At 41.7% G+C, this 25,101-nt stretch overlaps 1 protein-coding gene across 1 annotated transcript in view; it reads right to left on the reverse strand.

Annotated features, from left to right (window-relative positions):
* Positions 1-25,101, reverse strand: part of LOC310942401 (uncharacterized protein) — a gene marked incomplete at both ends in the record, with an annotated part of 66,246 nt that overhangs the window by 13,281 nt on the left and 27,864 nt on the right. The window contains 2 exons of the mRNA XM_083907781.1: positions 21,412-21,578; positions 22,661-22,802. Of these exons, the coding sequence (XP_083763907.1) occupies positions 21,412-21,578; positions 22,661-22,802 (309 nt within the window). The remainder of the gene's footprint in view (positions 1-21,411; positions 21,579-22,660; positions 22,803-25,101) is intronic.

Raw genomic sequence — 25,101 nt, forward strand, 5'->3', positions numbered from 1 at the left:
AGCAGGGAGAAGCAGTAAGTTATAAAACACTTCACAGCAAGTCAGCAAAAGCTTTGACTTGCAGAACGTGTCATACAGTATATACTACTATTCAAAAGTTTGGGGTCACTTAGAAATGTCCTTATTTTTGAAGGAAAAGCACTTCTTTTTCAATGAATATAACATTAATTTAATCAGAAATACACTCTACACATTATTAATGTGGTAAACGACTATTCTAGCTGCAAACATCTGCATGGTTTTTTGATGGAATATGGAGGCCCATTTCCAGTGTTCTAATGGTACATTGCGTTTGATAATCGTGTTAGAAAACTCTGTTAGCACAACTGATAACAGTTTTGCTGGGTCTTTGACGAAAGAAAAGTTTGAAGGGCAAAATGATTATTTTGAATAAAAATCATTATTTGCAATCGTGTCAATGTCTTCACTATATTTTCTATTCATTTTGCAACTCTTTTGATGAATAAATATGTTCACAAATATGGATGAATACTATACACCTTTTCTCTAGTTATTCTTCAATGACCACAGGGAAACACATTTATTTTTGCTTAATGTAATCAAAGTGAAATTCACAGGAGATTTTCGTATCCCACTTCTTCATGGTCATTGCTGATTTCATTAGATTTTTTTAAATGCCAAATTATTATTATCTTTTTACACATCAGTAGTGACAGCACAATGGGAATTGGGTGACTTGCTCAGAGGCACCCCAGCCCTTTCCCGGGATTTAAACGGGCAACCCACCCATTACAAGCACAATTCCTTTCCTCAAGGCCATGCATGGGAATGAGAAGAAGACCGTTCTTTGTCAAACATCTAATATGCACAGGTTTAGAGGCAGATCAACTTCAAAATTTACCACACGCACACACGCACACACACACACACACACACACACACACACACACACACACACACACACACACACACACACACACACCTGTGCTGAAATCGGGGGCTCAGAGAGCATTAAAATGTGTTTATAATAAAAAGAGAGAGAAGAGGAAGAAAACAGCATATGGACGCCCCAGCAGACGCATTCTTATTTCTAACTGAAAATTCATTACGCATTCTCACAATGACACTGTGTGTGTGTGCGTGTGTGTGTGTGTGTGAGAATGTCTTCCGTTTGTTCTGATCCTGGGCAAAACAAAGGCACATGTGCTCATTTTCAGCGCGGCCTGATTTCAAAGGCACAACTTGAAAGACGACAGACAGCTATTTACAATATTTATACATTTAGGATGCTAATACTGTGCATATAACTTCTTCATATGTGTGTCTGTGTGTGTGAGTGTGCGCGCTTGTGTGAGAGAGCGGCGACAGCAGTGGTGAGAAGAATTGCTGATGGAAAAAAAAAAGGTTACTTTGGAAATTCTCTGATAATTGGTGCCTTAAAAGGAGCTCATTTTTTAACTATGTCACCACGACTGCTCGATGACAATTAATCTGTTTGTGGCTGCTTCCTTGGCATCTGTGCCAATTACTTTATATGCTAATATATGTAAATGACATCTCAGATGCCAGTTTCAAGTATCATGCTAGTGGTGTGTTGTGTCGTTGTTTTTTTTTTTTTAAAGTCACATTGTTGAAGCTAACGTTAAGTTTTTGGAATTTACACCATTTACCTACAATGTGATGCTCTTCAGAGAAGAAGAAGAAAAAAAAAACCTGGCTCTTTGTGGTTTGTCTGATTTTGACTTTTGTCAGAGTGTGAAAAAAAAAAATGCGACATGGAATACTAATTTACATATTGGAAAGAAAAAAATGGCAGGAAATATTTTGACAGGTTTTTGCACGGCTGTGTTTTCCTGATAGTATGATGTATTTTTGTTCTTAGAAAAAAAAATATATATATATATGATACATTTAGTCACTGAAATAGCAGTAAAGATATTCACAAATAACCACAGGCATTAATAAGTTCTTGTTTATTCGTATTGTAGATGGGAAATATGGATGTTTAAAATTAAAATGTGCCATGCAGGGGTTTAATTCCCACACAATTGAAATCCATAGATACTGTCCAAACTAGTGAAAAAGCATATTTCACTCTCTTCTTCACCCACTGAGGATCTATACGCCTGTGATTCTCTGAGCCCCAAACATTTAGATTCCTGCATGAAAAGAGAGACGAGCGACAGCGCGTCGTAAAAACAAACGCAAACACGTCGCTCAGATATGAACATATTCTGGTCTCGAATCAGATTCAAATCCCCCCAAATTGTTGCTGTGACATCGACTCTCTCTCTCTCTCTCTCTTTCCGAGCGACAACCATTTGTCACACGACACCTCTCTCACCGAGTCCTTAATCAGTGAAGTCAAAACACTCGCAAATCACACACCACGTTGCAGGAAGCTCAATAAAAATATTTCAATAGCTTTTACATTATTATTTTTATTTTTTTATAAACTTCAGATTCATTTTTTTTAATAAAATGAATGAAGAAATTGTTGCTACATTATTTTAAAATTGTCTTAATGAACACAAACAAGAAAAATATGAGATTAAACACAGTTCAAATTTGGTAAAATTACTCCAGGAAGTATACACATGATCTTTAGAGAATATTATACTATACTATATTACTATATATATATATATATATTGTGAGTCTCGAGACAAATTGCATTTTTCATGAATGCTATTTGGCGCAATTTTTAAAGAGTTATAAATCGATTTAACAGGAAGGAAGCTGCTTTTTGGAGAGAATGCAGTGTCGCAGCAGTGTGTGCTTCTGTCTGGGCCAAATTCAGTCACTGTTGTTTGCATTATTTTAATCAGTGCTTGTAAAAAACTGGTCTGGTCAGATTTACATAAGTATATATGTTTACTGCAATTAAATAATTACTGATTGGGATTAAAATCTATTTTTACAAATAGCAGTATAGTAGTTATCAGCTTCAATACAAATGTCCGTATGTTTAAATGTGCTTTATAGTTGCCACAGAAGAGAACACACTCGTTCTCCTGAACTCAGAACAGCATCAGATCACTTCCCTCTTTTTTTTTTTAGGAAGCTTGAACATCTCTTTACTGCCATCCGGCAAACATGGAGCCGTGCCGACTAAATCTTAATGAACGCACTGAAAGCATATTCACAGAGCCTTTTTTTTTTCTCCTCCTCTTCTTTATAAACGGCTCTAATTACCATGTGTTTGCTCCATCGACAAACACTGTCGAGCTGCTTCTATTGTTCCTGCTCCTCAGTGCTCAGCCTTCCATCACTCCAACTGAAGATGTCACTGTTGTATACCAAATGTCTGCACTCTAAACTGCTGTGTGTGTGTGGGGGGGGGGGGGGGGGGGGGGGGGGTTTGAGGCTGCGTTTCCATGTTCATCAGTGAGAAACAAAGCTATGTTGTTTGTTGTTTGAGGCATCTGACTGTGGCGTTTTCACAAAACAGACACACACACAAAGAAAGAAATCCAACAGAATGAATCCAACTGGGTGATCTGTAAATCAAACATAAACACATACATGTAAATGTGTGGCTAAATTACATTTTCTTTTAATTTTCTTGTTGAGAAATTAAAGTTAGAGTGCAATTTTCAAGGTATGTAAAATGTCTCACTCCCCCCCCCATTATTTTCTTGTTATTTAGCCCCTTGTTTCATCCTAAAACTCTTTTGTACGGCATTAATTTAGAGTTGACCTATTGTTTTTGTATTTTCACGCAGCAATAATGGCAACCATTATATTCAAGAGTGGAAGTATTTATTACAGCAATTATGGCAGCGATGCCTGGTGTTTCAAAGGCAGGAGGTGGTGCCATGCTCTGTTTTAAGATACACATGCATTTTTTTTTTGGTAATTACAAGATCAAAATATTTATGTGAAGTTATGATTTGGCAATTATATCGATGATGACTGGAAGAAAGAGAGCCAAAATTAAGATCACATGCAGGCGTAGAAACAAAAATGAGAAAAACCTGACACTAAACACACACAATTGCAGCAAATTGATGTCACTTTTATAACTATATTACAGTGAACTTTATAACTTTTGTGGTGTCACAGGCTTTAGTGATGGTAGAAGAAATAACCGAACATAGAGTTTGGGTCAATTATGAACCACTCACTCCTTGCACCAAACTACATCGAGAAAAAAGAGTGATTTTCACATCTCAAAACACATGAGTTGTTGAGGCACTGCTGCCTCCATCAGTAAGTTCACATTAGTTATTCTGTGACCGTGGTGTTTGAAATCCCTTATTCAGATTTACCTAAAGTGATACAGTCTAACCAAAATGTCAGCAGCTGACCAGCAGCCCCTGTTTCCCCATGACCTGAAAAATTCTTAATTTTCTCAACAGACTTTGGCGTAACAGAAAAGGACACGAGGGATAGGGCAAGATGAAGGCAGATTATCCGCTGGGGCAACTCATAAGGAGAGAAGCTGAAAGAAGAAGACTTTAGTGAGTAGTTTACAAACTTGTTTCCAGTCATAAAAGGCTGTCTGACAGCAAGTTTTAGCAGCAAACATAGAGGATTCTTAAGATATTCATTAATTGAACCTTTAATTAGGTGGCTAACATCTTTTTTCACTGTCACTGCTGACAGCTGTGTTTTGATGAGAGCGAGTTTATGCAGCTATACGGTAGTTCCCTGCAACAGTGGTACACACCACAAAGTCAGAACTGACTGTGAGTCACAGCCAAACGTCGAAAAACCTTAACTACTTAAGCCTCGGTGTTGCTCTCCACCTATTTTGAGCCACAACAACACTTAAAGTTACATAGTTTCTGAAAAACTGGTAAGGAAACCCATCAAATGCCCATCAAAGAGTGACTGTATGTACATGTGTTCAATTGCTCTGTGCTTTAATCCATGGATTTTGTACTATAACTTCATCTGATCAGTGATATAAACGTGTCCACAGCTGCTTGGTTTGACATTTTGTGAAGGTACAGAAATTCATAAACCAGTTCAAAGGTAATTGAGAAATATTGAAATTGTAATGGAAAGCTGGATCGCACTCATTCTCAAGTGGGATCCAGAGGCCATGAAATAATTGGTGATAAATTATAAAATGATGGCTTATCAGGCAAGACAACACAATATGGGATATTCTCACTCAATGCTTTCATGACTGAATTGAGACTGAACTGAGAATAATGTGTGGCTGTTCGTACAGATAGTCAGGCAGTGTTGGCAGGCTGAACTACACAATAGTACATTCACTGAGCGGACAAACAATAGTACACTGTAGAAAGGTAGGGCAGTATAATAATACCAAGTGCAATATCAGAATTGAAAGCCACTTATTATTATTATTTGATGATGATTTAATTTCAGCCTTATGGTTAAATTTTACTATTCAGGTGAGAAACATGTGCCTAATCAAAGTATTATTTTCAATTTAAAAAAATGAAAGGCCTGAATCTGAAGGTTTCAAATGAAGGAAACTGACAACCACTCATTTTACAAATATAAAAACATAGTTTGGTAATATTAGGTAAAATGAGATCCTACAGTTAAATTAATGAAACAAAAGAAATTCAGTCAAGAAGAATTCTCATTTGCATGGTTCAAGTGAAAGGAAGTCAGTGGTTATTTGTGTATTATCCTGTCTTTTACCCTCTCAGTCAATTTATCACATTTCTACTACCCTAACACCCCACGCAAAGTAACTCAGTAACTTTTACTTTAAGTACATTTCAAATGAACTACTTTTTACTTATACATGAGTACATTTTCAGATGACTACTTTTACTTCTATTTGAGTAATATTTCATCAAAGTATTGGTACTTTTACTTGAGTACAATATTTTTGTACTTTTTCCACCTCTGCATAAAACCAATGTGACATGAAAATGTGCTGTACATAGATGTGAGGTATGAATGCATGAGTGGCATAAACTAGTGTAAAGCAGCTTTGAGTGCTCATCAAAAAGTGCTATATCAATAAAGACTGTTTACTATTTACCCAGGGTCTCATTCACAAGAGAGGCCTGGTATGAACGGACACGACTTAATTCAACTTTAAGTGTCAGGTAACCCTACACTCTAAAACAGGTTTCCAAAGAGTTTCTGTCTCTAATGCTTTTGAAATAAGTTTTGAATGCAGGGTTCCAATGATCAAGATTTGGATCCTGCTGTAACAGGTTAAAGGAGAAGGAGAATGTCTTTTTGTCAAGCTCAGTACATACTGAGGGAATATAATGAAGACCTAGGAACACAGGCTTTGACTGTTTGAATGACACGTAGCAGGATAAATCAGAAGTAAATCAAAAATGAATTTGTACGTAAACCTATGCAGTAGTCTGCGTACCGTTAATGATGACCAGTTAACTAATGAGTACAGAGTGCAGCAGTGAGTGAGGGGTTTACTGCCTGTCATGAATCTTAATGCTCCATGATGAATAGTATCCAACATAGAAAGCTGGTAGAGACGAGAATCCATCAGTGTCATTATGGAATTTTTGTCCATTTGGACAATTTCTTTCTCTTGATATGACAATCATTTTGGCTGTGCTAGTGCATATGGCACACATCGCTTGAATTTTGGAATTAAATTTTTTTTCTCTAATCTATAAGTACACTGTGATTTAAAAGAAAAAAAGAAAGAAAAACATACTCTGAACTCATTGGGGGACAAACAACATGTCTCATCATAAATCTCTTAAACAACTTTAGCCCCACTGAAAACTACCAAACATTCAGTCATTGTCATCATTTAACCCTTGAAATGGCAGTTTGATGATGTCACTGTTAAAAAAAATAAAGATTAAAAATAGCTTTGTCACGACTCCCCGCCGCAGTCCCTTTTACGACTTTGGCCCAGAGTCAGACCCAGAGTCAGAAGACACTGTCGTGAAACACCTCCGCAACGGACGTTATTCTTCTTCTGCGGTTCAATGTACCCGGACTAGTGCCCGGAGCAGGATGATCTGCTGTTCAGGAGAACTGCTGTTTACATAACCAGAACAGGTTTTTTCAGAGATCTCGCTGAAACATAGCGTTCTCAGCAATGGCTGAACTGTTTGTTTCGAACCTTCAAGGCTTCATAAACAAGGTATTGGCGCAAATACACACCAAAAAAACAGTGTTAATCGGAACTTCGGGTCTATGGGAGCTTTAAGTGATTTGAGGACAAAATTTCCCATTAATTCACATCAAAACCACATTGTAATTTCATTGCCATTACAAAATATCACCATGCATTCGGTGATATTAAGGTTATATTTTGGAGAAAAGTTTGTAGTTTTTGTAGGTTATTTTAAGAAAGCCAAAAATGTTCTCTATGGATCTTTCTTGATTGAGATACAGTTATGCTGCACATTGTCACACTGCTCTACTATGATTCATATTTAACATGGTTTAACTTTTTTCATCCAATTCAAGAATTTTTACCACCTACAGTTTGGAATTAGTTGAATTTTAATTAAGCTCTGGGAAATATTCATTTATGTCCAAAAACAAGGATTCAACAGCAGTCTGCTGCCCCCGACCATACAGTGCACACCCCTCCTCTCCTCTACCCTGTATTTATCAGGCTGTGTGATTTTCTAATCCCTCCCTTTAGCAGCAGTGTGTGAAAGCTAACACTCCTCCATGTGATTAAGAAAGGCCCTGGGCTGCTGATATTCTATTGCTGATTATCTAGAGAGACCAGTGCACACACTCCTGGTCATAGCTGCTGCAGTAAATACTGGTTAACTGATCTTCACACTTTTAACCCAGGTACGACACTGTAAAAGTCAGTTTGCAGTTTTTTTCTGAAAGCAGGAGATACTTCCGACAAGTTCCTAATGTTCTACAAGTTTCCTAGCCTGCATGAACCCAGACGGATTTCCGCTAGTGATTTGGTTTTACTCTGCAGACACGTTGAGCGAGGGCACCATTTTGGCCAAATACTGAATCTCCTTAAAATAGGAACCAAACACAAACAGGTTTTGCCCCTTGGCGTGCTGGAGGTGGCAGCTTTTGTATACATCCAACATGGCGGCCACCAGAGAGCAGCTGTCTTTCAATTTGGCTGTTGCTTGCATTTTTAAGTGACTTGCTTGATGGAGCTCCTCCGGGCAAAAGTCATCGGACACCATTACTAGATAGCCATCGTCAACACTGCAACAAGCAAATTGTAGTTTCATAGGCACGATCTGCATACATGGTCCATGATCCACGTCTGATTCGTTGTAGGCCTATCCACCTGTGTACATTTTTACTCTACATCCGTTGGTCACACCACTTGAAGGTGGGCGTTTACTACACTCTTTGCCACCCTCAAAGTTTCCAGTCCGAGTGGCCAAACATATACAAGAGGGAAACCGATGTCTACCCAGACATCAGCTCAGCTAGTCTACATGTCAATGTGTCCTTGGACAAGACTTAACCCCACGTTGCTTCTGACAGTCAGTAATTGATGAGTAATTGAAAATGTGCTGCACATAGATGTGCTGTATGAAAGTGTGAGTGAACACAACTACACAACTGCAGTTTAACAATATCGTAGCTCCACCACTTTACCCAGTGTGCAAACTTTCCTACCCTCTTCCCCAGTTAGTTATTTTCAACAAACCACAAAGTTACTGTTCTTCATAGTGTTGATGAAGTCGTGTAAAACAGAGAAATGTAAATATAATGCCATTAAATTTTTGCCTAGCTGCTAAAGGCCACATAAAACGTCCACCACCGCGCGTTGCGTTATCCAACTGCGTAACCACGGAGACCCCTCGAGCCCTCATAGTTCTCCGTTGTGGTGCCGGATACACACTGCAGAGGATGTAGAGGGCTCTCCATAACTGACTTTACGCAGGAGTAAAAATTGGGCTTAAGTCAGCATCACTAGACATCCACTACGTAAAAAAATGACAGCAGTCACCACTGACATGTTTTCAGAGGTTACCGTGTCATTAAGGCACGTGGGGGTGCGTGGAAATAGGTCACCTACACGTTCGTCGTGCCAGGTCAACTGTCAGAATGGATGTTAATCATGGTTATTAGCTGAAGAGCCACCTGTCAGGTTATGTGCTCTCACTAAAGAGCACCAAACATAATTATGGGTATAATTTTATGTTTGGTTAAAGTCCAAGAGCAAAGACTGAAGTCCACATGGGACTCACTCACCCCACCTCCCGACTATCTGTTCACCTGCGGAGTTGCCAGTCTAGATCTTAAACAACAAATCGTTCATTAAGATCATACAGATAAAGCTAAAACTCACAAAGTGGCAGCTTAAAGTTACCGTGGCTCAGCCTCGCCAAAGACCTAAGGGCAGCACATCATTTTTTTTTTGAAGTAAACTCAAGACCCAACCTTTTTGCGAGGGTCCTTTCAGTGCTACGTCTTGTTTTTCTTCTACTTTCAACATGTAGCTCAACCCTTCTTTCAACTGCTCCAATTCGAGGGGTCGCCACAGCGGATGATCTGCACACTTGATTTGACAGATATTGTCTTAAGACCCGCACTAGGCGTACACTGGGTGTGACCTCCCCTGTGGCTGGTGTCAATTACCCAATGGGGATTGGGTACCTTGCTTAGGGAAACCCCAGCCTGACCTGGAAAGGACTTGAAACAGCAACCCATCGCTTAAATTACTTTTTGTATATAGCGCTTTTCTATTCTTGATGGCCACTCAAAGCTGCTTAATACTACAGTTTTGGCATTCACCCATTCATTCACTTACACTTTCATACAGTGCATCTATGTGCAGTCCATAACTCATTTTTCATACCCATTCACACGCTGTCGGCACATCTGTCAGGAGCACCATGGGGTTAAGTGTCTTGTTCGGGCACGGCATTAGACTACCAGATCCGGGAATCACACCCACAACCCTTGAGTTGAAAAACAACTCTAACACTAATCTACTGTCACCAAGCCAAGCTCCGTTTCCACTTGGCCATGGCCAGGTGTCAGTGCTAATCACTAAGTTTTAAAATGCTAAAAAAAAAATCTGCAATTGGTTGAGATATCCACTGTCAAGAAGAATCACAAGGTAGACAGCTTTGTTGTTTAAGGCATGTGAATGCAAATTTCTTCTGAAAGAAAGCTAAAACGCTTCTCTGGGTGCAGATAATTTTGTTTGACAATGCCATTTTTAATTGACTACATACGTCTCCAACTTGATTTCCTTGCCTGTGCATTCATGAGCAGACAGACTGCAGATAACATATTTGCAGGACACTAAGGACATGATGAACTGATCCCCAATGGGGTGAACAAGAGGACAACTGCAGCGAAGCCTAAACTACAGACCTTGACTAACCCTCCTGTCATCGCTTTAATAAGACGACTTGCGACGCCGTGTGTCATAGAGAAAGCCAGGAACACCAGTGTTTGGTGCCAGCATTGCCCGGAACCTCAGAGGAGGGTTGGACAGGATCTCTCCCTGACCTCTCCAACAGAACGACATCTGCTTTATTAAGGCTGCCCACTCTTCATTTATTGTGTCATCCCCACCATACTTCCCAAGCTGTGGACTGGGCACTGGCACTGGAGGAGAGGTGGCAGAGGTAACAGCTGGCTGCAGCCATGGCGACATGGCCGTGGCATAACCATGGCTTTATTAGTGGTGTCCAGGACACCAGCTGATCCTGTCCCAGGGTCCCTGTCACTGTGATGTCTTCATCCCTAAACTGAGCAGACAGGTTGGGCCCACAAGCCAGTGGAGGTGACAACAAATCCAATTACCTCCTCTCCATGGTGCCCGGTCCAGACGGGGGGATGGAGGGGGTGTTGCTAGGAGAGAGTATGAGTGATGTGAGACTGGACAGTAGGACACTGACTCTGGACTGACATCAAAGGTTTCATTTTATCCACTAGACGATAAACCAAGGTTAATAAAATCATATTGAGGACGACGAACCGATAGTGAGGGGTCTACAAACTTCAGTTTCCAGTCAGAAAAGGCTGTCTAACAGCAAGGCGGAGAGCTGAATGGGTTATTAAGATACTGTACGTAGAATGGATGGATTTTTTTCTTGTGTGCCCTTTAGCAACTTTGACACAACACCCCTGCTGATTGTTGGGGACAACAAGTCCCTGCTGATTGTTGGGCACAGCATACAAAGCTATTGTAGCATAGTATAGATCTGTGAACAGCATTGGTCTTCTCTGTGTGGTTAAAAGTAAAGCTGGGGGTAACTTGTCTCGAGGAAGGGCCTTAAATGGAGAGAAAGGCAAAATGAGGCAAACCGCCAGCTCAGAACTCCTCAGCCGTGATGTTTCCTCTTGCTCTGTCAGTATCTTCTTTCCACCACAACCCTGCACTCTGTTAAAGGAGTCTCACCTTATCAGCTGCAGAGCCTCAGTGTCTGCAGTTTCGCCTCCACTTGGTGACTTTGGTGCCCAACTGGAGAAGATCATTCACCACTTCCTCTACTGACATCTCTCCATACAGAGGTGGGATGATCGATTCATGAGTGCAGAAAGTGTGAGTGGGATACTGGGAGGGTGTGAGTGTGTGTGTGTGTTTGTGTGTGTGTGTGTGTGTGTGTGTGTGCTGAGAGAGTTGGTGGGAGTCTCACTTTTGAGGGCCGTTGCCAAGATCTAACTCGGATATTTCATATTCATAGTTAAATATTCAGTGCGCATGGTGGACAGGGGCAATTTCTGCAGTCAGCCCGCCATTCAAAAGTGAAAGGGATGTGGCTTGTGGATGAAGGGAGCAGGAGAGATAGACACGCATGGGGCTTCATGGTAGTCAGATGAGAGGCTGCCAGCTGCTGATGGGTGACTGTTTGAGCGTGGCGCCTCAGGACATGCCCGTTGAAAGGCGATGCGATCCGATACCCCCACTTATGCGGGGGCTTAATATACATACGCTCCTCTTATTCAGAGGAGGCCCATATCAATTTTGGAACCTCCAGTGTTTTGGTCATTATGCCAAATTGTTTGAGTGAGCAACTTGCGTGTCTGAATGGGGAATGTGGACTTACTGGGCTATGACCACAGAGAAAAGACTCCTCTGCATTAAAACGACCAAGCAGCTCCACGGAAAATGTTGAATCACACTGTCTGGTGTGTGTCAGCAAAGCTGCAAAATGTGTCTAAAGTTTTCACAAAGTCACCTTTCAGCAGTCAAACTATGTTTCATATACACTGTATATCTTTGATATCTGCCTGAACCCTATACATTGTTATATAGATTGTGTGATTTAGTCTCTACAAGAAGAACTATATATTTACATTTACACTCATTGAGGTTGTCCCTATGATGGAGCAAAAGAGGAAAGGAAGGAAATGCTTCTGCAAAAAAAAATTTTCTGCAACAAAGTCCAGAGTGGTCAAACATTCTGCTTACTGTGTACACTGGTAATAACCTGACCACTGTACGTGAAGTATATTTTACATGCTAATTCAGTGTGGACTAGAATGCGACTCCCACCGCCTCGACTGAATCCGAGAGAAAATTATCTGAACCTGAAATGAGGCATACTGTATTTTTTATGCAGCCAAACACAGTCAAAGTACCCTTTAGCTTACTTTGACTGTCATGGTGGTTGTAGTATTGTAGTAGTGGCAAATGACTAAAGTTATCATTACACGAGGAAGCAACTACGAGCCCCACAGCTTTATGACTTATCAGCAGTACTTATGAGTATTATACAATTTCAGACTGACCATTAACGACCAACAGTTCTTCTATATCAACATTTGCTGAACTGAACTGTAACTGCTGATAACTATTTATATCATCCAAAAGTCACGGTGTATTTTTAGTTGTTGTGGTGGAAAAGGATAGCATCCACAGTGGATGGCTGTGTTGTGTTCATTATCTTATTGTTAATAATAAACACCAGTTATGCGCAAGCAATTTCACCCTATTTTACTTTATATTTTCACTCATAGAACTTGGAATTATCAAGTCAATTGAAGGAGCCAACCCCAAAGTTATCTGGATGTTTGTTCAAACCTAGGGCTAGGGTTGGGTGTCCATGGTCTAGTGTGAACATAGCGTGGACAGTATTACCTCGTTCCCAATTTTAAAATTTGCAGATATACCCAGGATTTGTGAACCTGAGTAAAGGCCACATTATACTTCTCTGACTGCGTAATGCGTTATCCGACTGCTTAACCACGGAGACCTCTCCAGCCTTCATAGTTCTCTGTCGTGGTTCCGGCTACACACTGCAATTTTCCGCCCGATCAGTAGGGGTCACTACGCAAGGTAGTTGTGCTTCTTGCTACAGTGAGCAATGGCTTCTGAGAGAGAAAGACTGTCTCACATGAAATAAATATTTTCTGTGTCCCGGAACGCAGTTTTAAGATCATTTGAAGCGAGAAATTGGCCATTTAGATTCTAAACATGTGGTTTGTGTATTAAGATATGACGTATTTATCGTTTGGTAGCTACGCTGTCATTGGTGATCAGCTCCGCATCTGTGGAGCAGCATTACCTCGGCCTGTCCTTAGGACCAATCGCAGCCCTTGTCGTCTCCGTTTTCCCTAAATGGAGTGACGGACACTTAAAAAATATTTTGTGCAGCCGGAGACGACACAGGGACTATCCGACAGCCTCTCCGGTCGAAACCTATGTAGAGCACTTTACGCAGAAGTATACATTGGGCTTAAACCGACACATTTCTTGCCATTACCAGTGACCCTGTGGTGTTTTTTTTTTTTTTCTAATTCTGTGAATTGTGACACCACAAATGAAACAACAACACAAAGGATTCAGTGAAAATGTTGCAGTGGTTAATATTATTATTAATTAAAAGTACTGCACTCAGGGAGGAGGTGAGTCACGTAGCAGGGCACTGGGCTCCTGCACTGAACGATTTGGTGAACAAATCTTTTGAACTAATCATTTTAATGAGCTGATTCAAGTGATTCATTACACTCAAATAAACTGCTGATCTCATCACTACTGAACAGCAGCTGAGTTGGACATTATTACCAAGGTGTTGCTTTCCTACCAGTGCTTAGTGGCGGTAAACCTGGTAAAAACAAAACATGCATTGCAGTCAATTGACCCAGATGTGAACGTCAATTAGAACACATTCTCACTAAAATGGTGTGTTCCATTTCCAACTCTGTTTTCTAAGGTCATTACACAGGAACAATTCCTCAACTTGGATTTCTAACTTCTCAACTTTCAACCGGTTCCGACGTACGAATTCCTATGTAAATGGGACACAGCATGAGAAGAAATAACTCAGCTCGGCTCCCTGTAATCGCACCGGCCAAACGTCTTGGTTTGACGATTGTCAAACATTAACAGTGACAAGCAGACACGTCGAGTGTTCTTCTTCAAAGAACTCCACCTCGCTCTGTATCAGAACCCACTGGTCCGAAAGGGGGAACCAGGGAAGGAAAGTGACGGTGCTTCCCTCCGGCCCCCATCCAGACCCCCCTTCACTACACGTCCAAGTGATTACACTACACCCCCCAAGCCCTTCACCCGCTCACTCACTCACACACAAACACACACGCGCTCAGAGGAGCTAATTAAGGCTTTAATATGCAAATGAGAGCAGCAGTAAATTACACATCTGGCAAATATGCCTGTTTTCGCCTGAAAATACATCAGGAGTGCAGCGAGGAGTGTGTTTCTGCTGCTGCTGTTGTTGTGTTTGCAGAGAGCAAGCACCTCCCAGCAACCTCAGCCCTTCTCGTATGAGACTAATCCAACTTTGTCCCTTTCAGAGGCATCAGGGGAAAACGTGGATTCTAAAAGAGCAATGCTGTGCATTGGTGGAGGACATGACGATAGTTCAGTCAAGTACTTTTGCTGGTAGCACATGTTACATCCATGCTGCTGCATTTTCATTTCAGACAAATGCACATACATGAGCATTTGTTTCATGCCGGATGCGATGCCCGATGAAACCTCCCACTTATCAGGGCTTGGGACTGGCACTAGGAATACACTGGATGTGGCTGCTCATTTCTAGGGTCAATTTAGAGCAGGGGTCACCAACGTGGTGCCCGCGGGCACCTGGTAGCCCGCGGGCAGCCAATCACTTCACCTCACTTGCATGTATCCGTATGATCTGTCAGTAAAATATCTTTGATATTGTTTATAAAAACTGGTAATCGTTAGGAGTAAGCACTGGAAGGAATGTGTATGCAGTTGAATGCATAATATTAATCATTGAAATGGTAAACAAACAAAAAAATATTATATGGTAGCCCTCCATATTATTTTTTACCCTTAAGGTAGCTCTCTGTCTCAAAAAGGTTGGTGACCCCTGATTTAGAGTGTCCAATTAACCCAATTAACGCAGAGCAATGGGAATTACTCAGATGTACTCCAGTCCGTTAACTGCTGAGATTAGAACAAGCAACTGTCCAGTTGTGTCCAGACTAAATACAATATGTGACCATTCTGCTACAGTTAGCATGTGCATGCTAGTTTCAGGCAGTATTACTGACAAGAAAAAAACAATGGTGAAAAGTAAGAGCAAGGATTTCTATAATTAGACCAACGATGAGGTTAAAGTGGAATTTAAAGTATTCATTTCATTTTATGTCATTAACCTTGTTCTTTCTCTCCCTAGTTTGTCTTTCCTTCCTTTCCTGCCTCTCTCTCTCTGTCCTCATCTTGCAGGTTGCAGGATCCAGATCCAGTTTCGAGGCTTTTATTATTATTATAATAAGTATTATCTTACATATCATCACCATTATTATTATGCTATAATTAAAAGTTGATATCAGCGAATAAGACGAATTGTTGGGGTTCTCTGCTCTCCATGATGTTGCTATGTACAGTGCTTTGGTGCTACACAAATAGACTTGAATTGAATTGAACTAAAAGTCTTTCAACTGAACTTTTTGTCACAGATGATTGCCAAGTCGAGGGAGATAAGAACAAATTTAGAAGTGAATATGGCTGACTGTGTTACTGTTTCCAAAGGTCTCCAATGGTGCTGATCAAGACTATAATGCAGTTATGTGGACAACACTGTTTACTGGCTTTGTTTTTATTTGTCCAGGATGTATTTCTGACTGAGGCTGCATTCCTTTTTTAAACCACACATTTTTTTGAATTGTCATATATACTTTCTTAAACCACTTATCGTACAATGACAATCGTCTTTCTTTATGTGATTAGGTGTTATCACCCAGTGAATACAACATAATTAATACAGCTGTTAACACGTTGTAAGTAGTCGATTTTATCAAACAGGAGCAACGTGGGGCTAAGTGTCTTGCCCAAGAACACATTAGCATGTAGACTAGCAAAACCAGGAATCAAAGCTGCAACCTTCCAGTTGAAAGACGACTACCACTGAGCTCTTTGATATATTACTACATATTACACATGTTGGCTGTTTTCATTTAATAAAGAAGCTTAAAACAATAATTAACTGCTGTCAACTTTCACTTAGGAGAAAGTTACCAATGTTTAATTAACAGTGACAGGTCACTTCATCATGTTTGTATGCATGCTTCACTTGCCCTGCCTGTGTCTTTTCACAGATAAATTATTATCTGCATCATGGTCCAAGGTTAAGAGACTACAGTGACAGTGGAAACTCCTTCAGGTGAGTTTCTTTTGTTAGGTCAGGAGAAATAAGCTGTCCTCCTCTGATTCACTTGGTTAAATGTCTTTCCTTTCTCTGAGCTGTGAGAGTGAGGTGTGTAACTGACTGAGTGTGAGGCCGGGTCTCCACGGGCTGCTCTAGGCTCTTCTTTCACTGCCCTCAGAGGCCTTGCTGGGAGCTTTGTTCTGCCTGGTTGCTGGTGTCTGCCTGCGTACAACTCTATTCCCTTGAGCGACCCGAGTCATCATCATGCCAGGTGAAACCCGAGTGCCGACTACATGCATGGTCAGGCATCCTGTCACCTATACCAACCCCACTGGGACTGACCATGACAGCGAGGGTGCCCCCAAAACACACACACCCACAGACCTCTGTGTCTCACACTGCTGTGAAAATAAGAGCCCTTCAAATACTCCCTCTGTGCCTTACATTTCCCACAGCAATCCCTCTACAGACTGTATCTTTTCTCAGATGTCACTACCATATCCTGTCCACCTGTCTCCCTCCTCTTCTCTTTCAATGGATTCTTCTTTTTAATTATGACACATTCAGTACCGAGTCAAATCAGCGTAACAGCATTATGAAATCCCCATTATAACGGCTTTTAAAGACAGTTTTCAACAGGACAACCACATTTTTTTTTATTTCTGAACACTGAAACAACCTGAACTGCCTTTCCTTACACACACACACACACACACACACACACACACACAAACACACACACACACACACACACACACACACACACACACACACACACACACACACAGAGAGAGCTGTAATTATCACTCAGCGAGCTAACCATTGTCTAAAAGCTGCACCTCACTGACAGGCGACATTGAGGGGAGGACATTCTTCAGCTTTATCACCAAATTCTCATGCTGGAGAAGCACTGACAGTATAATGCTCACACTGGCCATAACACAAGTCCATTTATCTGAGCATCAAACAGGTAAACAGCCCCCCTCATCCGACCCGTGATGAATTAAGAGCATGTCGGGCAAAGAGGAAGTGTGGTTCATTAGCTGGGTTGACAGAGTCCCTGATGAGAATGTGTAAACAGCTCCACCTTACAGTGGCTACAGTGAGAACTTGCCCCTTGGAAAAAGCCTGCTTTCCACAAGGGCCGGGCTAACATGAATATTTTATCAGGGTAAATAATTAATAATTAACAGCAAGCAGGCCACTGATCAAATGGAGCAGTGTGGCAACAGACATGAAAAATCTGACTCTTGTAAACAAAGACGAGAGGACCCAGATTTCCACCCCTCCCATCCCGCCATCTTCTTTTCTCGCCTTTTAAATATGTGCATCTTCAGTTGTCGCTGCACCCCCGCGTTGCTCTCAAACCACACACATACGGAAAACACATGTATAAACACCCAAACTCCACATCAGCGACTGTCAAACACACGCACAAGCACACACACACAATGTTCTGCCATAACCCTCCCTGTCAGTCAGTCACATTCATACCCACACTTATTTTCTGCCACTGGAATGAAATTTTCATGAATTCCTTGGCGACCCGGGGAATGAGACTGAGCGAGAACACTTGATCTGGCCACCCGCTGTTTTCTGATGGAAAGATTTGCTTCTTAATACAATTGTCACTACTCCCACCTGGATTTGCCACACCGAAACAAATCCCGGCTGTGTGACTCCAAAACCTGACAGAGCTTAAAAATTCCCCTTATTACCATTCGCTTAAAATACCCAGCCACACTAACTTCCAACAATGGTGAAAATGCTAATCATGTCTCTCGGTGGCTTAGAGTAGCATGAAAACAGAGGCACCAATATGGGGGACTTTGGGGAAGGTGCAAAAAAAGAAAAGAGAGGAAGAGGAAAAAACAGAAGATGTCCTGGCTTTAATGACAAACAATCACAGAAGCGTCAGGACTCTTAAAAGATGCGTCTCTAAAATCTGGCACATCTTGCCATCTGACTTTTGCCAGAGGAGACATTTCATAAAAATCTGACTTAATCGTGTAAACAACACGCAGACAAACAGAAAACCACTGCAAACAAAAATAAAACAACTTTGGAAGCTGTGTACGGATCGCCTTCAGAGTTAATTTTAAAATAAGCATCCCGTTCCTCTGAGATTTTAATTAATGCTTTAATATGCAAATAAGTTAGCGGAGATAAAATCATGACAAACAGATGGCAAGTGTGGGTAATTATTTTGTGAATCCAGCAGGGGCATGTATTAAAGTTATGGCATCATTTTCCTCAGGCCTCTGCAGCCATGGAACACAGAGAGAGAGAGGGGAAAAAAACATCTCTAATGAACTGACACACAAATGACTTACTTGTGTCTCCAAGTGACAAATCTGTGAGTGAGTCTGATTCAACTACTAATATCTGTTAATTCTGAATTAGAGGGATATTTTTAATTGAAGACACCCACAGTCATTTGACTGCCCACAAAGCTGAAACACAGGCTTGACATCCACACTTTCCTGACCATTTGTAGTCTAAAACAGAGAAGTTTGAAAACACTGCTGCGTCCATTTTAGTTTGAAGGGGTGCCTTTTAGTCAGCAAAGGTGGAAACGGAGGCCCGATCCACAGAGAAACAGAACTAACCATAAACAGTATTTTTCTTTGTTGCTTTGAAAAGGTTTTGCATCACTCTAAACAAGAGGTGCCAGGATGAAATTGGACAGGGGGCCAGATTGTGTTCAAGTGAGACCTCATGGGACCAGATTACACTTTCGGACTTAAAAGACCAAACACTGACTCAACAAATGGATATGTAGGCAATTTGAAATTATTCATGAAGGCATACACATCAAAAATAAATTGCATTGGCACCAAAATATCCTCACAATGAGACCTACAATTACATACATTACAATTAAGATAAGATAAGATAGTCCTTTATTAGTCCCGCAGTGGGGAAATTTCCAATTTTCTCCAGCCTAAAGCAAGAGACAGTGACCCTCAAGTAGCCTACATTTATAAATTAGAAATGCAACAAAATAGACTAGGTGCTAACAAAACACATTTCCTTTAAATAACACAAGTGTAAACCCGTCAATGCATAATTAGGCCAATTAAAAGATGACTAGTCTACCATCAGCACTACCAGCGCAGCTGCAGCTGAGGATTCCATTTGAAAATTAAATATATACCCTAATTTCTGGACTATTGAGCGCACCTGAATATAAGCCGCACACTAAAACCACTGAAGTCGTCTTCTTCAGCACCGGACCCGAACAACCCCAGAACGACTCCGTCAGTCACAGTCTCTCCCTCGCCGTCGGTCCCACCCCCACCCTCGTCCCGAGGCGAATCTGTGCGTGTGCCGTTCTCTTCATCACGCAGCTGTCCAGCCTCCCCGAAACCCGCCGGTGATCGCGGACTTTACCACACACGCCCCACGATGTCAGGATCCACCGGCAGACCCGAGCAAAAGCCGCTCCTCGCATGTGGCAAGCCCCAGTGAATGACTTCTCGCCACTGGTCATCCGAGCCGTGTGGAAAAGAAGTAGCGGTTTAAAGTCCGGAAATTAAAGTAGGCTATATATTTTAAAAATTGTTTTCCCTTATCGCTCGGGCCAGATAGGACGTACAGTCGGGCCGGGCCGTAACCCTGGCGTCCCTGCTGTAAATTATTGGGCTGTCTTGCTCAATGATATTGAGGTCAGGAGACTGAGATGGCCACTCCAGAACCTTCCCTTTCTTTTGCTGTAGCCAATGACAGGTCGACTTGGCCTTGTGTTTTGGATCATTGTCGTGTTGGAATGTCCAAGTACGTCCCATGTTTGGTGTATTGTAAGCAGGATACTTTGTGGCACTTGAGTAGTAATGGCTTTGTGGCAATTCGACCATGCAACCCATCTTTGTGTGCCTCCTTATTGTGCATCTTGAAACAACCACACCACATTATTTTCCGAGAGTCCTGTATTTTGTGGGTTTTTCTTTGCATCCCCAACAATTTTCCTGGCAGTTGTGGCTAACATTTTAGTTGGTCTATCTGACCGTGGTTTGGTTTCAACCGAACCCCTACTTTTCCACTTCTTAAACCTATACATACCTTTCTCGCATTTTTACACTTTCCTTTTGTAATCTTAAATTGCTCCTAATAAGCGTATGGCACTCTAAAATGTAAGATAAACCCACCAGGTTTTGAAACTCATCATTATTTAATTTTCATATTATTATGATAAAGGTATGGACAATTAAAATATTTGGACTGAATTAAATAATTGGCCGAGCTACCTGTCTGTCTTCTGTCACGCGCCTCGACTCTGTCATCTGTCGCGCGCCTCGCCGATCGCTGTCACAGCTTGCGAGTCGCGCACATCTCTGAGAGAGCAGCGTTGCCAACATGGCGACTTTGTCGCTAAATCTCCCGACTTTTTGTGGTGTTTGGAGACTCTCACGTGAAAGCACGTATCACTCTGCAGTTACTGAGCTCAACAAGCGGCGTGTGTTGTCGAGATCACCTCCCAAAGCACGGAAACCTCCACAGTCCCAGCCTAAAGTCAGAACAGCGATTACCTCTGTGTCCAGGCTGCTAATGAATTGTGCATGCGCATAGCCGCTGAAGGGTGGGTCTTTGAGGGATTTGTTCATCTTCAAATTTGTACTCAGTGCTGTGAGACATGCAAGAAAGGTATAGCTTTAATTAGATTTCTGTTGTCATTACGATAAATAAACAGTTGTTTTACAATAAAGGGCAACTTCAGCCAACCACAAAGCATGAGTGAAAGTGTGTTTTCATTCATATTCTCTGACAAATGGCCAAGAAATCATAAATTCTGTCTGGGTATGTAATGTTATGAGCACAAGTGTATGTGGCCCTGCGATGGACTGGCGATCTGTCCAGGGTGTACTCCGCCTATCGCCCTATATCAGCTGAGATTGGCACAGCATCCCCCCGCCACCCTCCTGTGGAGGATAACGCGGTAGAAAATGGAAGGACGGATGAAATGGTGCAGCCTTAAATCGCCTACCTGCTCCTCTGGGGGAACATGGTCCAAATCCAGAATAGCAAGTGAGCGGTTGATTCTCAGGGCCAGACACAAGGCCATCAGGCCCCCGACCTTCACCTCATTCTGAAGGAGGTCCAGACGCTGAATGTGATGGTTCTCAGCGAGGAACTCAGCCAATGCCACAGCACCTTCAACCAGGAAAACACAAGTTAGATATAACACATTGATTTAGTCTTGAAAGCTATACTGACATCCTTTGTCCAGACTCTTTTTAACAGGCTATTCTGTCACCAAGTCCTGCGCCGCACTGGATTGCTGAACAGTGAGGATTCATTGCAGAACATATTATCAGATTAGAGCAGCCACATTTCCTGCACAAGATGCACATCTTGGGCACATCTCACATAAGAGTGCTGCTGTTCTTGAGAACAAATCTTCTCTGTGAGCCCCACGCTCAAGTAGCACTGGTGAGAAAGGTGAGTCACTGTAAAATGTAAAATGTGTTGAGGGAACATGAAAAATGCTCATGCCAAACCACAACCACAACCACAAACTTAGCTACAATGTAATTGGTTAGCTATAGGCACTATGTTCAAAATCATCGGTCATTTGCCAACAAGATCATATAATGTTCTTTATAGTAGTGTTTCCCAAAGCTTTTTATATGGGGACCCACTTTTTAAAGATGGCAAACCATGGACATCCAAATCACAATATCAGTAATAACAAGACTTTGACTACTTACTAATTTACAGCCATATCTGTAAAACCCAATATATTTTGATTTGGTAAAATAATAATTTCAAATAGATGTTTGTTGAACAAATAAAAATGTAATTGTATGCATTCTATTTAAACCTTTAAACATAAATCTTATCTCAAAGGTTGGCGAAAATCTGAAGATGTGTTTGTGGACCCCAAAACAAATATCTCCCGCAACCCATCTGTGGGTCCCTATCAAGTGCTTTGGAATGACTGCTTTATAGCATAAAGGTTGTGCAATGAGAATAAATTGTAATCCATATGAGTTTTGAACAAAAGAAGCTATTTCATAAGGTCAACTATAAGAAATGATGACACAAAAAGAAAAAAATAACTGGTAAGCACAACACAGTTTTACTTAATTTGATATTATTTATAAAAATGTACGATAAAAACCAATAGCACATTTTCACTTATATGGGCCTCATGTTAATGACATGAAATCATGTTTCCCTTAAACAGGCAAATGCTACAACATTTAAAGAGTGGATTAGTGTTTGGGTTGTACCTTCACAGGTGATGTTGGTTTTGGACAGGCCGAGCTGCAGCAATGAGCAGTTCACCATGAGAGATGTCCTGATCACCTGGATCCCCTCGTTCTCGAGGACATTCTCAGCCAGATCCAGGACCTCCAGGACCTTCAGTATTGGCTGTGAAACACGTTTTGCTGAGGTCATGGCATGATGATAACTGGGACCAGACACAGGCTACAGTCTGTGACACAAGCTTAACTGTCCTCCTGAATGGACAATCACAACAACACAGCATGTGACAAGCAGCCTGTTGAAAGTACGACGTTCAACCTTGTGTGATAGAAAGAGAAATAATAATAATAAAAAATCTGCAAACAGCATTGTGCAGGCCCTCGCAGCCGCCAAGCTGCCAGCTGGCGGTGCTATGCCTGACTCAGTTTTCATGTGCTGATGTTTTCTTATCTCATGTATGAAGTTTCGAGCAGATCAGTAATGAACTTTGATATGTTTAGTACAATCTGATGTGTTTTTTAAATGTTGGTATGATTATTATGCACAGACCAGTCCATTCATTTACGAAAATGTGCAAATTCACAAAATGGATGTCACATACAAAATGGCTGACTTCCTGTTGAGCTGAGGCCATGGTCTTAATAGAAGTTTTCATTCGTAGTAGTAGTAGTTTTCTAGCAGCCATGGTTATCTAGTAATGGCGTAACGACTTTGGCTGGGGGAGCTGTGTGGCACAGGTCACTTAAAATGGTAGCAACAGTTGGATTGAAAGACAGCTGCTTTTTGGTGACCGCCATGTTGGATGTAAACATAAGCCGAGTTCTTTTTCCTGTGCCAGGGGTTTGTGATTAGTTTCTGGAGATGCTGAAATTATCTAAAGTGCCGTCTTTGCTGGACGTATCTGCAGAGTGGAATTAAAGCGCAGCTGGGTTCATCCAGGCAAACCTTGCTCAAACTTGATTTTTGTCAAAATTGGTAGTCCCATTTGGTACCAACAAACAAAAGCATTTAAATCACTTTCTCACTTATTTATGTGCTACTGCTTTATCGTCCACAGGAGGGTCATGGGGGGATCCCCTGGAGCAATCCCAGTTGACAGGGTGAAAGGCTGGGTTACAGTCGCAGTCCACTGCATGGTCAACACACAGAGATGAACAACCATTCACTCTAATTTACCTCTGCATGTTTATGGATTGTGGGAGGAAATCAGAGAACCCAAAGAAAACCCATGCAAACACAGGTAGAAATGCAAACTCCACACAGAAAGGCCCATAATTTCCTCAGTGCTTTAGATGTGTATCAGTCTATGAGTCTGAATGACTTTACCCTCCAATGAATCTTTCCTTTAGACTCTGCGGTGCTGTGAGTGTGAAAGAGCTGAGAAGTTTTAATTATCATCATCATTATTATGCTGTGACTATTATTCCTTCTTGAAATTGTTTCCTTTCATGTTAAAAGCTCACAACTTCTTCGGCTTTCACTCTCCAGAGCCGCATTAGCATGTAAGCATGATTAGCTGGTGCATAAAGCTGGGGGTGTCTGGGGCACATGGGGCCCGTGTTGCCCAACAGCTTGAAGAGGAACGCACCACCCACTCCTTGGTTGCCCCTCGCCTCGCCACCCTTGTTTAACTCTTTTGGTCACTGCTCTGAAGAGATTGAGCATGGGGGCGGAAGGAAAGCCAGGAAGGCGAGGAACAGACCCAGAGAGCATCTTCTTTGGAGTTAATTTGCACCGCAAACACACTTGAGAGCACCCTCCCTTCCCACCACCACCTCATTTTTTCCCTTGCTGAGTTGCGGCACACAGAGGCACTGGCACATCCAATGCATGCATGGCAAGACGTTTCGCCACTGAAGAGGAGAGGGAGGAAGAGCTTGTTGAATGGCTATGCACGAGGGATAATAGCAGACAATTAAAGAGGCGACTGCGTGGTTGAGAGTGTGTGAGAGTCAAGCATGGTTGAAGCCTGTCAAACGTAAACCACGGGAGGGTTGGAGTGAGAAGTATGAGAGGAAGGGGGAGGCAGGAGTGTGAAACCACCAAACACACAGTATGCTTTCTCACGACATGCCGGCTTAAACAAGATGATAAAAGCGGAAGCAAGGAATGAGGGACATGCACAAAAAGGATATTTTTTATTTAAAAAAAAAAATATACCAAAGAAAGAAGAAATTTTAAGATTCCAAGAGTCAAATTCTACAAACTGAAATCAAGTGGATTTAAAAGCCCAGATATGCCGCCCCTCATCTTGGTCCTTCAAAAGACAACAACCAGGAGGACAGAGAGGACACACCAAGCAGAAAGGTTAATAACAGCTCTCCTCATCATCATATTCAACACGACCAGCGACGGGTATATAATTATCATCATTACGGCCTGTGAGGACATCTACTTATCCTCATGACTGGCAGGCCACATGAGCAGCCCTGCTTAACACACATCTATTATTTAAACTGTTCCT

The sequence above is a fragment of the Microchirus variegatus genome (genome assembly GCF_963457635.1).
Source record: "Microchirus variegatus genome assembly, chromosome: 21".
Lineage (NCBI taxonomy): Eukaryota > Metazoa > Chordata > Actinopteri > Pleuronectiformes > Soleidae > Microchirus > Microchirus variegatus.